This window comes from Aythya ferina (genome assembly GCF_964211825.1).
Source record: "Aythya ferina genome assembly, chromosome: 7".
Classification (NCBI taxonomy): domain Eukaryota; kingdom Metazoa; phylum Chordata; class Aves; order Anseriformes; family Anatidae; genus Aythya; species Aythya ferina.
This window is the reverse complement of record NC_140302.1, coordinates 1,639,696-1,655,732: the sequence shown is the minus strand read 5'-3', so window position 1 is coordinate 1,655,732 and position 16,037 is coordinate 1,639,696. Positions and strand designations below refer to the sequence as shown.

The window sequence follows — 16,037 nt, the reverse complement described above, 5'->3', positions numbered from 1 at the left end:
GGAAAAAAAATTGCGTTTCCAGTCTACCTTCTCTGTCAGCTGTGAGCTGCATCAGTATTCTATGAAAGAAGGCAAACAATAGCACAAACAAAAAAGTCCCCAAAGCACCAATAGCTTCCATTAGCTGATCTGTTCAGCTTTCCACTAAAATTCTAACAATAAACATATTTTAATTTAATCACGTGCTGGAAATTGCAAGTGAATCTCAATATGCTGAACCTATTGTTAGTTAATGCATATTTTTAGCATAGGCAGTATGTAGTTCATGTGGGAAAGGTGCTAAAGTTATTTCTGAATTATGTTTCTCAGAGACATTATAGGAAGGAACATAGTGTCTGATATCTGCTATTCTTTTTTTATATTATGTTTTATACATTTTTATTCTTTTACATTTATATTTTGTATTTATATATTGTATTTTTATATATATATATTTATATATTTTATTTATATTTTACATTTTTTTTCCACAAAATGATAATTTCAGGACTAATTTTTCTACAGGTGACTTCAGTCAAAGCAGAGCTGGGCACAGTATTAATTAGGTAATTTGGTTGGGTTCCACTTTGGTTGGTATCCAGCTCCTGCAGTTACTAGTCCTAAGGTACAACAATGTACATGACTTTTTATTTTTTGCAAGCTGAGCTCAATTTGGTTACACTGAAAAGAAACATTCAAGTGAATTTTTAAACCTCTAAATCCTGAATTGCACTCAGCAGCATTAGGCTGCTAAATTTATGAGGACAATCTTAAACACCCCACTTAGTCCTCTGTAGCACCTGAGATTTTATGTACAGCAAAGACATTCCCCAGAACTTGTGACCCATGCTTCTTTGTATGTGCTGTAGCAACAGCTTTGGCCATCTCTGCACCTGCAACCATTTAATGCCAGAAACTGAAACATTCCCTCTTTTAAGTCCTGTAAAAAAAAACACAACCTTACCTTTAAAGACCTTTACCCTTAAAGATTGCATTTATAGATATTGATTTATACACATTGACAGATTAAGAAGACATTGGGGTTGTAGAGTCTTACATCTATCTCCCCTCCCTCTTTTACTAAGCAAGTGAGAACAAGTTTTTAATCTCTCTTTTAAATTTGCGACAACTCCAGGAAAAATGGTGCTGTCTGAGAAAAGATTTTACCTGGTTAAACTGGAGGTAGCAGTCAAAGCAAACACATTCAGTGTACAAGTAAGAAGGTAAGAAAGCACTAATCAACAACACAGTAATGTCTCCAATTCTGATTTCCCTTCCCCTTATTTCTAGTCTTCTGAGAAGCAAATCTCAATTTATGCTAAAGTTAAAGTTCAGAGGTTTTCTGGCTATTCAAATAGTTACCGTCTCAAGCTCCATTATACAAAACATTGGGCTTTTCAGGGGAGGGGAGGAGGAGAGTGAGATACAATTGGTATATTATGACTGAAGTGAATGCTAAGGAAAAAAAAATCAGCTTGAATAGCCACTCTCTCTGCAACCTGAGAAAACAGGCTTGCAGCTTTATTTCTGTGGCAAGATACTGACATCCAGTGGCCAATTATGCTAATTATAGGTCACTCTTCCCCAGGGAGCTGAGTTGCTCTATTGCACTTCCAGAGGAGGGAAGCAGCAGTGACGTGTGCCACTTTCAAACTCACATTTCAAATTCCTACATTTAGGGGTAGTTGCTCATTGGCTATTGGTACTACTAGAGCGACCCCATAAGCTTTTTCTGACTCATTTACTAGTTAGGACACTACAGAGGCCACTGGAAGAAATGGTACAACAAAGGAATTTTTCCTAAAAGGAAGCCTGTGATTAGGGTTTTTAACACACCGTTCAGAAGCGTGCCTTGCAGGACTAACCCTTGCAACCACGTTAGTACACTTCTGATCAGAAAAGACCACTGTTAGACAGTTACAGGTATCCTAGCTTTATACTGACCTGGCAAAACTCAGCCTTTTGGCTCTTTAACTCACTAACAGGAAGACAACAAATTTAGTCTTCATTTGTATCAACCCAAGAAAGACCGTAAAAAGAGGGAGGGAAAAGATACAGTTCAATCAATTAAAGAGTCTCATTTGGCAGAAAAAGGCCAAAACCAGAGTTACAAATGTACCTCAGTAGCAATTTTTAAAGCTCTGTGAACACAAGAGTGGACACATTATGATTACACAACTGAAAATAAAGCTGTAAGAGAATCAGAAACAGCAATTTCCCTTCAGTGGTATCCAGTCCTAGTCCAAGGTGGCAGTAGATTTACTAGGTCCTCAGAGACCTTAAAATGCAATTAATTTGCTACCTCCATTGAATATGCAGCTCTATCAATGCACAACAACATCATTCTCCCAAAGCGCAAAGGAAGGAGGAAACCCCATGCTCTGCAATATATAAGACAATCCTAGAATCCCGTATGTACTCATGACTACAAAGAGGAACATTTCCAAGGGTGGTGGACTCTGCTTTTTGAAGGTGGACCTACAGAATATTTTGTTTCTTCACCAGTTTTTTAAAAAAATAGTTCTATGTAGGTACTAAAGCAAAACGCACCTAAAACTGGCATTATGTAGCAAAGGAGCAGCCCCAGCACCAGTGCTGAAACAGATGCTGTCACGCCACTTACCTCTCATCCACGTTCTTCTAACAAACAGCAGAAGGTTACCGCTGCATGGTGGCTGTTCTTGTAGGTGAGCTTTGACTCCTCCCATTGAAATGTCGTCTTTTCTAGTGTAATGGTGCTTCTGCTTGTGTGTGCATGGTCACACTGGCTCTCCATGCAGGAATAAGGAACCTACCTCCAGCTATCCCATTTATTCATTCCAACTGAAGCAGTGTTCTCAAATTGTCTAAACATCCCTCCTCCCCACACAAACATGATCTGTAAATTAAGGTTTTCATTACAGAGCCCCAGTTACGCCATTTGGGCGCACAAATGGGGTGATTGTATGTGGAGAGCAAATACTTGAGATAGATTGAACTCTTATCTACAGGCAAACACTTACTGATAGATACAATTGTGCATTCACACTATTAGACATCTCACCATGAATTTCTTAATACAATGGCAATATTTGGCTACTAAACACTTACAATATCATAGGCACTTTAATGAGGCTGGAGACTCTGTGAGTACTTAAATTCCTGCTCTAAAACACAAACTTTTATTTCCTAATCAAAGTGCTGAACAAGACAAGGTGGAAGAAATTAGTTACCTTTTATTTCTCCCTTCCTCTGAACTGGCAATAGTGCACAGACATCCCGCTCCAGCTTTACCACAGCTGCCTCCATTTACTTATTTTCATTACTACTGTAATTTGCCAAACAATTTTGCATCTGTTTACTTTCTTACCTGGTATAATCAAAGTATTCTTTGTGCTGATTCCGATAAAAAACAGACAATTTAAGCATACGGCCTGCAATCACTTCAGCTTTTTCCAAAAGCTGTGTTAGGTGAACTTTTGAATAATCTGAGGAAAAAAAGACAAATCTGCTAGTATAAGAGGGGAGAAAAAACACAATGCTCTTCAAAAACAACAGCCATAATGGGGAGCAGAGCCTAAATAACATACCTCACAGCACGCAGCAGCTATTGAGCAGCTATCAAGCTCGGCATCAGCTTCCAGCAGCAGCAAGAGACAGTTGGCAGGAGCATGCAGATTTGATTCTCCCCACTCCTTTCCCCATGAATACTTTGCAAGCCTCTGGTAACTCTCACCTTGGGATTCCTTGTGTTAGAGGTGGTTTCTTGTATTTGGCAAATGCAGAGGAGCTCAGAATTGCCCTCTGACTTATGTCATTTAATAAAATGCTTGCTGCAGTGTACCTGGTTATGAGCCACACAATTTAAAAACCTTGCTTAGAACCCAGCCTAAACTACATCTCAACCAACATGGGCTTCATAGAGAGCTTCCTACAGCTCCCAACTTTCCCACACACAGGTGTGTTGACGTTGGGTGATGTTCAGCCAACAGAACACGTTTATAAATCAATGACAGGCTAAAGGTACATGTACTAGTCCTTGAGACAGAGTATTGGTGGTACTCAGGCTTTGCAGCACACAAAGAACAGCAGAATGGCTTAAGCAAGCTGTCTGTTAGGGAGCTGCCAGTATTTTCTCCACTGGGCTTGCGGGCAACAAGAGGCACACAAGTGGCCCCGCTCCATTGCAGTTCACCAATCTCCTTTCCTGGTTTGGAAGAAGCAATGGTACAAGACACAGCAGTTCTGGGCCGCTAAGCTATTGCGGAACACAAAGGGGCACTGCAGCTGCTTCCCTCCTCTCATTAATGCATCAAACCAGAGTGCATACAAAGCCCAAAGCTAGTATTGCAGTTTACAAATCTACCTATTAAGCCTACCAAGCTACTGCACACTGGTAGATGGCTAATCCATTCACGCAGTACAGCTAGCCTTATTGGATACATCCTATGGTGCGTTCTTTTCTCAGAAACATTACCTGCTGTGCAAAACTCAATGATTTCACTCCACTCAGAAACAACGTAATCGCCGTCAACTTGCTTTGATGCTGTCTGCACTGCTACTGTGTATTCTGTTCTTGGGCTCAAGAACCAGTGTCCACGGACCGTCATAGGCAAAGGAACAGCTTTGGCGACCAATTTAGTTGGTACATCCTGATGGGAACAAAAAAACAACAACACAAAAAAGTCAGCACAACAACCAAACCAATCCACCACCACTCCCCAACCCTTGGCTCTGCTGTGTAAGTATTAACTACATCTCACGATCCATTGGTGCAGTGAAGTTAACAGAGCAGCCTAGGACAATGGCCTGAGGTCTGCTCTAAAAGCTGCACTGGTAACTGGCACACAAGAGTTTATTTGTGGTTCCACGCGAATACAGACCATTATATATAGCCCAAACACACAATTCAGACTAAGGTCATTTATGCTTAAGCATGCAAGCAGAGCATGAGGACGTGTTAATTTAAGTACTACTTGGGCTCTTATTGACAAGCTTTTCTTTCAGTGCAACCAAGCAAGATTCCTCCTGCAGTCATTGAGTCCACCTATATTGCTGTTGGTATCCTCCACCTTGAACAGAGAAAATCAAACGTTGCAGAGTAACTTTGTGCACTTTACATATTTCAAAATACCCTTATGCACAGGGAATGGCCAGAACAAACCGAACATATCACTAGATGTTCTCTGCTTATCACCACACCTCTTGCTCCCCCACATTTCAGGTGTTCTGTCAGCACATCCCACGATAGTGCAACACAGAAGTATACCTACTACTGCAGGCGTACAGACAGGTATAGCTACTTTTTGTTGTTGAAATAGTTGGCATCTGCAGCACCAAAACCTGCAGCTCAGACCACCAAGGGGAAGAAAAAATGAACTGGAAAATTTATACTAGAACTGTGGGTAAACACTGCGGGACACACACTGAGGGACTCACAGTGAAGTTGAATGACTCTTTACACATTGTAGCTGAGAAGCTGTGAGAGAGTGAGAGGTGTTTGTTCTTTAACATTTACCAGTAACCACAGAACAGTAAGATGGCTTCCACTCAAAAAGTAGACATTTTAGGTAATATCCATAGCTATCCACATGTAAATGCTAGTCAATAGTTACCCACATATAAATTCTAACAAAGCAGACCCTTAAGGAAAAACACACACACAAAACAAACAAACAAACAAACAAACAAACAAAAACAACAGAAAGTAGACTCCTCCTGTTCATGATCTGTAAGCAAGACATGGAAGATTTTTTTTGAACATTTTCTATTATGGAAAAATCTCTTTTTATCATTTTTCTTCAGTTTCTATATTACAAAACTAAAACTAGCAGCTTGAGATATTACAAAACTGAAATGTGATTGACTGATGATCAAGGGTAAGATTTTGTTGTTACTTTGGTTTCTTTTTATGTTAATTTTCATTTAAATCAAATTACAAACATCTTGGAGAAAACTTTCTATGTTAAGTACTAAGTTCTGTATTCTGAAATACATAATATACAAAAGAGAAAAAAAAAGTACAGGGGGGAGGGTGACATTTAAAGTTACCACCCTAGAACTACATTGTAAAGGCATCCCACTGAACTGGATTTACCAATGCTAATGCAGTCAGCAGCTGCTACAGTTCCACTCATTAGTCTTCCTGTCATCTTTTCTTTGGCTGTGGTAAAAGCTGACTCCACCTGGGTCTGCTCTCTGTGCCCATGACACTGTAGCGGTTTTTGCCCCCATTAATTTTCTGAGTGTTCACACAACATTAAAAGCCTCATTACCCCCATGGCTCAAAGCCTTACCTCCCGGCTGTGCATCAGGAAACTCTTTGAACTGCACCAGAAGAGGCCAGAACACCCAGAGCCACGACATCACTTAGAGGAGTTTCTCTTACGTGGTGGGGTAGGGGGATGGAGTGGGATGGGAGGGGGCGGGGAAGGGAAGAATGACGCTTTTCATAAATTTAACTTATTGTTCTTTTTCTAAGCAAAACCTTTTTTTTTTCTTTTTTTTTTTTTTTTTAAATAAGATCACTATGCTGACCTCAGAAAAAAATGTTCATGTTGAAATTCCTCTGGGCACGCTCTGCTCTGGGCTGAACAAACCAAGGGACCTAAGGGACCTCAGCTGCTCCTTGTATGTCTTGTCCTCTAAGACCCTCCACCATCTTTGTAGCCCTCCTTTGGATGCTCTCTAATAGCTTTATTTCCTTCTTACACTGTGGCACCCAAAACCAGTATACCACTATACTGGTATACCAGTCACACTACCTCACTCTTTGGGAAGAGAAGCCTGCCTATTCTGTAGTCCCTTTTCTTCTCTAAAGAAGCTGATTTCAATTTTCAGCTTTCTTCTGCTTCATCTCATCCTTCCCTTTGCCAAGTCTGCTTGTAGGACACAATGCAGGAGCTCAGCACGCCTAGCTTTGCTGCATAGCTGAGCCTCATTTCCCTACCTATTATACGGGAATAATCATACATCCACATTCTAGTCTTTACATACTACTACAAATCTCCTTCCCAAATATAACAATAGTCCTACGTAATAAAACAATATGTACCCTAAACAAGTTGAGTATGTATTTGCCAACAGAAAAAGCACTGAAAGTACAAAGCATTCACATTTGCTCTTCCAGAAGGACATAAACACCATTTACTGAAGTACAGCATCTGTTTACCAGGTTAAATCTACATCCCAACTCACTTTGGCTCACAACCATCTCATATAGCACACTAACTCTCTACAAGTTAGGAAATAGCTGAGCTTATCACACGTGAGAGAAACAGGCCCTTGTAGACATTCACGCGACCCTTATGCTGAGTAAGGTTTTTAATATTACTACAAATATTTTTCCTCATTTTTCACAATAGTCTCATCACTGCAATAAAGATTTTTAAGAGAATTTAGCATTTGGTCTGCCAGAGTGGCTCTACCTTTTACAAAAACAAATTTTACAATTTTAACACCGGTATGCATATAAATGAAAAACATGTAAATTAATAAAAAGAAACAATTAAGACAAATCCACCTCAGTAAACATTTATAGTGGAAGGCGTATTTATTCTTGCAGCATAAAATGGGAATGGAAATTGAACTTCAAAGGCTGCCATAAGAAAAAAACAACCAAACAAATCATTCATTACCAAAATTAAAACTAGATCAGAGTAAAGGCTATTATAACATTAAATTTGGTACTGCTTTGCATACCACTTCCTATCATCTGCAGCATCTTGGCCAAACGTGTGAAATCCTTGACTTCAAATAGCAGTAAGTGATTCAAAAAGCAGTAAGTGATTTTTGTTACACTTAATGAATATGCTATTTACAACCATGTTAAAAATGACAAAAAAAAATAATCTAATAAGGAAGCATAAATGGAGGGTTACACACATGCTATGAACAGGCTGTCCCATTGGCTTATACACCAAGAGTAGTTTAGGTGTTAGTAAAATTGGAGTGCTCATATTTGTCTGGATGGTTATTTGTGCCTTGGCAAACCTTATCTTTTAGGGATCTTGCCAAGACTGCAGATAATTAATTTGCAGATGGCTGTGGTGTTTAATCTCCTTTTCTATCTCATTCCATGTTTCTATAGACATCTCAGTATTTGAACTGTTTGAGCAAATTTTTTCTGTTTTTGATAACAATAGACTCGGCAATACATTCAGTACGTCTCTCCATCAGTGGTTTAAGGATATAGGCCAGATGAATATTCAGGTCACAGTGCTGAATGCTGCAACCTAAGATTGCTGGAAGCCTTCCTAGAAGTGCATTAGAATTCTTGACTCTTCTGTTGAAACAACATGTATTGCCATCATGGGTCTGTCACTGATTGAGGACAGGCACAGAAAACATAAATTGTTTAAATAATGATTAAGAACTAGTCAGGAATAAAAATGTCTATCTTACAATAAATTGTACAGCTTCCAAAACTGTTTTAGTTTCAAATGAAATAGAAAAGGTAATATTACTTTCTCTATAAAACAAATGTGTTTGCGTGTACATGCACATAAGGTTTAAGTGGAGGTATTCTGTGTAAAAAAAATATTGCCAGTCAGATTAATCAAACCCACCTTGGCCAGATGTCCTATACCTGGTTTTGAACAGTTCATAAACCACTGAGATTCAACTATTTAAAGTCATGCATTTCCACCTTCATTTTTAAAAGAAATTTACCTTGTGTTTAAATTTGTTGGAATTCTTGTTTTCTTTCTTGTTGAGATCAATGAAGTAATGAGTAATGCGATCCTTGGATTTAGAATCCATATCCCAAGAAATCTTGAAGGAATCACACGTGATGTTACTTATTTTGATATTGTGTGGGACGGGAAGTTCCTCCATCTCTGCAATTCCACTGTCTTGTGATTTATTCCCTGCATTAAAAAAAAAAAAAAAAAAAAAAAAAAAAGCATGATCAGTTAAGGTCCTACTAGATTCTGTTTCCTGTGGTCTTATATGATGCCACCTCTGAATAGCCTTTAACAAAATCTCACAGGTGGTACTTAGAAGCAATGGTAAGGCGCTATTATGCAAGCCTCAATTTGAATGATGAGAAATACTGAAAAGGGATGGCATTCCTCATGTGAACTAGTAACATGTAAGTGGGCTTCATAGACTGGCTAATATCACAACTTTGTGCAGTTACAGTTTGAGAAAAAGAAACATCTGAAGTTTTCTGTGCTACAATGATTAGTTAAGATGCCAGCAATGTCCACAGTTCAGTTAACATAATGGCCCCATCCATACTTGTCCGCGAAATAAATACAAATAGAAATCACATGCGTCCTAAAAGTATTTTTCAAGCCCAAAGTAAAACCACCCTCCTCAAGGTTAATAGATGGTGTCTATACATACACATATGTAAAATGCTCTCCTCCACAATGAAACCATTAACAAAGGAGTCATTTTACTGAGCCATGTTAAAAGGGACATATACACCAGCGTCATTTTCCTGTCTTTTTTCTATTGCCCGGTTGATACCCCCTGCATTTTTTTTTCCTAATATCTCTAAGTGCATATATGCTGAACATAATGAGCACATGTCCACTGACTCCCCAGAAGCATCACAGGTACCCAAATTAGGTCTTCCTTTAGTTCCAGGGCAACCTTGTTGCACAGCATACAGTGAATATTATAACTCAGAAACATTAGGTGATCTTGTACTACATAAAACACAATTCAAAAGCAAGCAAACAATACAAAAGACCTGAAAGACAAGAGAAAAATAAGTGGATAAAAAGAAAAAAATAAATAGAGAAAATGATGTAAGAGAAGGAATAAAGAAGCGGCAATGAAAAACAACAAAAACCCCACACACCCTTAAATAAGAATAGAAAGAAACAAAGGAGGAGGAAAAAAAAAATAAAAAAAAATGTATGTATAAAAAAGTAAGGAAAACTCCCAAATTGTGCCCAGAGGTGAAAGGCAGGGAGACCATGCTACAGTTGTACCAGAGATATGTGGGGAACACATTGCCACAATTATTTTCAGTCACATCTATGTACAGCAAGAGGTAGCATTATACCTGTCCATCATAACTGATAAAAATAATGGACACAAAGGGATCCGGTCAGTAATAATAATAAAATATGTGACTTGTAAGTCCTTAGGGACTTTTCAACCTGTCAGCGTATGTTATCAAAGAGTTACATCAACACCTCAGTTCAGGAATTGTTCAGGTTGTTCTGGTTGTTCAGAATTCTCCAGGTGGATACATGAAATCCAGTTACAGTGCCTGAGAAATCCATATATTTCCAGGTGGTATTACAACAAAGTAATTTTATTGATGATGATTTAAAGAACCAATAGTAATACTTTTATATTTTTGTTTCATTTGATATATTTACAACCAACATGTCTTCTATTTTTTAAACATCTTACTGCCTTCCCCCCTATGACTCCCACCCCTTTTTAATCGATATCTAAGTCAGAAAGCGTGTGGTCTTCCTCAAAATGCAATGCTATTTGTTCCAGACACGGGGACTTTTTCAACAGCTGCACTGAGTGCAACAGATTCGGGAATACCAGTCATTACTGAAGGCTTTCTGTTCATACAAAATACACAGTGCATGCTTTCCCCTCCATGAGATTTCAGAAAGCTAGCAGGGAGAAAGCAGCATTGCTTTGTTTTGTGAGTATTCTGTATTTGAAAAATGACTAAAAGCTCTACCAGGTACACTAAAAAGTAGCATGATTGCTCTTTCAGGAACAAGGCGTTGTGTTTAACAAGACGGGGTGACGCTGCTGAGGTTCTCACACCTACAGAGCTGAAGGGACTCAGATCCCAGCACACTGAATGACTGGATAAGGACACGAGCACACAAGCTGCCATATATATCCATGATACTCCAATACACAACATCGCTTCAAAACTGAGCTTGTATACTCTGCACCTCTGGGCTCCAGCCACGTTATAAACAACCCAAGTAATTTAAACTTCAGGAGATGCGCAAAGCAGTAATGACCACTGACTTGAAGTAACCAAGATGAAAAAAGATTTCAGAGCACACTCATGACAGTTAAAGAGCAAAAGTGCTCCCATAAATGGCTACTGTTTTCTATGCAATTTTTGGAAGTAATGTTTAGATGTCTGTGTTCCTCATCCATTTCGTAGAACCATAGAATCGTCCTTCCTTTACTTAAAAAGTGAATAAATAGCTTGAACGAATGCTTATCAAAATATCTCCAGATAATATTTAGAAACATTTTTAATATGTCTAGAGAAAATAAAACCACTCACATTACTAAGTACAAAGCTATCTGTCTTTTGTGTGTGTGTGATGCCACAAAATCCAAAATACAAACATTTCTGGAATCTTTAAAGTTCTTTGAAAGTGGAAAAAATAAGTTTAGAGATTTTGAAGTACAGAGTATAACAGAATATGAAATAAATAAAATATCTCACAGTCATCACCAGCAAGCAATATTCCAGTTTCCCTTGTATTTAGAATATGAAGTATCTGTGATATATGTAATGTATATATATATATTTTTATACTTAGTTGTGTAGTTCTGAATGTCAAAAGCCATTGAATTGACAGGCAGTGTTAGGAACCTGGTAGTGACCAAGGATGCAGCTTTCCCCCACACAGATCCAGCTGACTACCAAGGTAACACATTGGTACCTTGCCTTTTTCTCACTTGTGCTTTGGTAAATGGTTTGAACTGATTTTCATACCGAAAAGCATATCCACTTCAAACAATTTCTTCCTTATACCAGCATCAATTAAAGAACAGACAATATTTGAAAATAGGAAATCTACTAAATGCACAGAGAACAGCTGAACTTACTCAAAAATAGAATATATTTTCCCTAAATATAAGTCCGGCTGACAAGAAGTTAGTACTGTTAGGATATGAAAACAGGTGGAGAAGGCCTTAGAACAAGCTGCTTTCATGTTAAACGTCTTCCCACTTCACTGAGGCTAAATTCGTCTTTCTTTGATGAAACATCACAATACATACAGGAATTGAAAACAGAAGCAGCGTAGGAAATGTCTCTCTGAATAGCTTCATATCAAACTGAAACAGATCGGCTTCCAATTAAAATGGCTGCTTTGTTTTGCATTCATGTTGCTTCAACAGTGGGTGCCACTGCAGGACTTGACAGAAACACTGCTCTCTGGTTTCTTTCAGGCAGAAAATTATACAAAAGCTAGTAGTGAAACAAACCTGGTCTCACTGCCAAAAAAACCAACAACTAGGCATGTCATCCCTGTGTGCTGCAGGAACACCTCTGTTCCAACAACAGCAACAAACCAGCTTATTTCTATAACAAGCCATAGGGCTCAGTGATTCTTGACCCTTATAAAAAGTCAAAGACCACTCGTGTGCACAGGTCACACTGGAAGCATAAGACATTAAATTTCTACAAAGCCAAAGAATAAACACAAAATGCTAGCTTTACTGAGATCAGCTGAAGAACTGCACGATTCATGTTTTATGCTCCTATTCACAGGCTTATCTCTCTCTGCCATATCCAGAGTTAAATTACAAGTTAAATTGTCTAATCAATTTTAAAGCAGTCATGATAGTCACTGCTGCAGCTGAGCCAAAATGCTGGCAAATGGGTAACAAACCAATTTTATTTATACACACACAGACACACTTAATTTAGCATCCTCATTATATCCTCTACGTACATAAATTATCTCTGAATGAGAAAAAAAAGGCAGAAAATTCCCATTGAACATCCATGGCTTTCATCTGTCCTTATTGGAGACAAATGATAAGACTCAGAAATTGTTAAGTCTATGCTGAAAATATTTGGAAGAGGATTTTTTTTTTTTTTTATTTGCCTCATCACTCAAACCAAATTGCTGAACCATGACATCTGCAGCAGTAGCAAGGCGGTAGGGAAGAACCTGGACGCATCTCCAGTTGGTAGTTGCTGAGCCCTCACAATGACTGAATTTTTATAAATTTAGAATATTTTGTTAATACTTTTTCCTTCATTCTAAAAATGCAGAACTTTGCAGCAGGGCAAGGTAATACTTGCCTGCTTTTTCATTTCTCAGACAAACGGTTTACGTTATCCACAAAAGAAATCCTGAAAGGACTAATTTGTAATCCATCCTTTAAGGCTACTTACCGCTCTCATAAGTTTTATGTAAGTAGAACAATAAAATAATACATTGATTCCAGATTCCTGTGACACTGCACGTGGAAATTATGACTCTATTTCATTATTTAGAAGCACTAAAAAGATGGGCTCATGCTCAAAGTCTGTATACCAGACAGGCTGCAGTAGGACTCCTAAGCATTCAAGAACTCATTTGATTTGTACTCAGCAATCAAATCACGCCTCCTTTCCCATAACTCCATCCATAATACCAATATGCCACCTCTCACAGCATTAGCTATGTAGCTGGCTGCACTGTGAAAGCATGAAAAGTTATCCAGCAGTCAATAAACAAATTCACAGAAAACAGAACTTGCAAATGCCTGAATACAATGACATAATAGGCATCCATCAACTGGGAAAAAATACACAAAACAGGTATTGAAGCCATAATGAGTGCGATTGCTTGTACTCAGTGTGAGGTGAACTCATGAAATAGTTATTCAGCTGCAACGATGTCCATTAAGTTTGGAGAAACTGAAAGAAGGAAGGGCCAGGTGAAATCATTTTCTCTGCTGGAGCTGAGAAAGCCTCCCTTCACTAATTGTGGATGAAAAAACATATCTAAAATACTACTCTGTCTGTAAGGCAGACTTGGATACTAGGGAAAACAGCAAACAAAGTCATATAAGAAAGCTGTTCATAAAGGTATTTCTTTTTCATGGCACTGGACATTTGTCCAACATCCAGGTAAGAAATACGCATTTTATACATGGGAAAACTGTAAATATCTAAGTAGACTTTGGAATTAAGGGAGGGGCACATTCAAACCATCACTCAACCAAAATCAAAGCTGTCCTAAGTAAAGGTGGAACGTTACATATCTCTGAAGTGATGTAAATGCACTTGATATCACAGAACTCAAACATGCCAGGAGAACAACCAACAGAAAAGAGAAGAAAGCGATAAAATGGCTCTTCCCTGCATCATTTTAAAATCTCTTGTTGACTGTGTTTCCTGCTAAAGCATTGTCACAGACTCACAGTGTGGCTGAGGTTGGCAGGGAGCTCTGGAGGCCATCTGGGCCAACTCCCTGCTCCGTGCCACCCAGAGCACGGTCTTTAAAAAGACACTCGAGGTAGTAACCCCAGCAGATTTATCTGTGAAGTGTCAGCTCCAGGAAAACCTAGGAATTTGATCAAAGGAAACAAAATAAAGGTTTGTAAGCCAGAAAAAAAAAAAAAAAAAAAAAAAAAAAAAAGTGAGATCATACCCACCTAGCAGAAAATTAAGAGGTAAAGCAAGATTCTTAATATATTCTGGGGGGATATCTGTAAAGCCTAGATAGGTAAATGGGGATGAGAGGCACAGAGGAATGAAATACAAGATCCAGTGAAGTTTTCAGTCTCAGAAGATCAGGTTTGCATTATACACAGATACCAATAACACATGTAATAGACACAATAAAAGCCAAATAAAACCTTATGATACAAATCCGATTTTTTTTTTTAATGTCACCTGGTTTAGATATTAAAATATATCCATTAGGGAAAACAGGAAGCATGTTTCTCAAATCAACATTTCCAATACAACGAGAGGCATTAGCTATGACCTTTTGAAGTAGAAATCTTTGATGAGAGGGATCAACATGAAAAAGAGCACATCGGTACCATGGGGTAAGAAATCCTCTTAGTAGAGAGTGGTATTATCGACTGAAAACAACTCATTTAGATACAACTCGCAAAGAATGACCAGACATGTTTTTATGAGTTTTGAAAAATTTCTAGCTTTCTTTGTGCTGACAGATCAGCTGATCGGTTATATATCAGCTCCGTAAAGGCAAAACACTGAGTTCGTAATTCCAGAGAACTGCCTGTGTGTGACACTGAGTACTATAACTCAGTCTGAATTTTCTAACTTAGTGTGGAGGTATGTTGCTTCCTCAAAAAATAAGGGAGAAGATTTTAATAGGAGGGAGAATTCTTTCTGTATAACCATCAAAAATGGCAGGAAAGTGCCAGGAAATTACATATTAGTTACACATTTTAAATTTATTTCATCACAAATACAATATAATGTTGTTGTTTCTTTTTGTTTTTTGTTTTTTTTTTTTTTCCTCAGCTTTGAAATGAACGGGCTCTGTCCAACTGCTAGCTATGTAAGACTGTTCCACAGGACTGTGACAATATGTCCCTACCGAGCAAATTAATTAACCTGAGTCTCAAAAGCTTCAATGTTCACTGCATCATCTTGCTTAAGAGACAACAAAAACACAGAGGAAATACAACTACAACAACATTTATAAAATGATCAGGTCAAGGCAGGTATTTCTTAGGCCATGTCAGTGACACTTCTCCAGGATGGCAATCCTATTTCAAAATTCAACTTGCTAGCCACAGCCATCTAAGTAATATTTATGTATTATTCAGTATCTGTGCTTCTTTTCCTGTACAAAAAAAATTGTCTCAGACTCTTAAATGCCTCACCCCCTCTCTCACCCAGAATCTTGGTAAACCAACTCCTAACACAGATTTTTATGTTTATATAAACATATTTTAAAATATTTTCTAAATATGTATTCTTGTAGAACCACTTCCCACATTAAATAAAAAGAGAATGCCTGGCTCGATAAATCCTGTTAGAGGAATAAACCTCTCTAAATCTTTCTCCTCATTTCTTCCCCATGTCTGACACTAGTGTTATGCATTTTCTAGTAAGATAACGTGCACTCCTCTGTCCATTATTTTTTTTAAGTTCTGAAAATTAAGTATTATTTATAACAAGAATATATCTATATTTACTAAGAGGTTTGGAAACGTTCATTATACATTCAGATTCCCTTGCTACTTGGTTTAACTCAAAGTGTAATTCCTTCCTACTAATCTATGCCATTGACTTCAGCAGCAATACTCCAAAAACGAAGAGAAGAAACCTAGACTTTGCGAGCACAGTTGACCCTTCAGCACAGCCAGCTTCTTCAGCAGTGAGTGCACCCCAAAACTGTGCCTACGCAGACCTGTGGATA

General features: G+C 38.2%; 1 protein-coding gene across 7 annotated transcripts in view; it reads right to left on the bottom strand.

The window, feature by feature from the left end:
- PHYHIPL (phytanoyl-CoA 2-hydroxylase interacting protein like) overlaps window positions 1–16,037 on the bottom strand; it is a 122,717-nt gene that overhangs the window by 1,439 nt on the left and 105,241 nt on the right. For all 7 annotated transcript variants that reach the window (XM_084526163.1, XM_084526165.1, XM_084526164.1 and 4 more), the window contains exons 2-4: window positions 8,629–8,825; window positions 4,436–4,610; window positions 3,329–3,446 (exon numbers count right to left, since the gene is read on the bottom strand). In XM_084526163.1, the coding sequence (XP_084382289.1) occupies window positions 3,329–3,446; window positions 4,436–4,610; window positions 8,629–8,793 (458 nt within the window). In that variant the 5' untranslated portion in view covers window positions 8,794–8,825. The remainder of the gene's footprint in view (window positions 1–3,328; window positions 3,447–4,435; window positions 4,611–8,628; window positions 8,826–16,037) is intronic.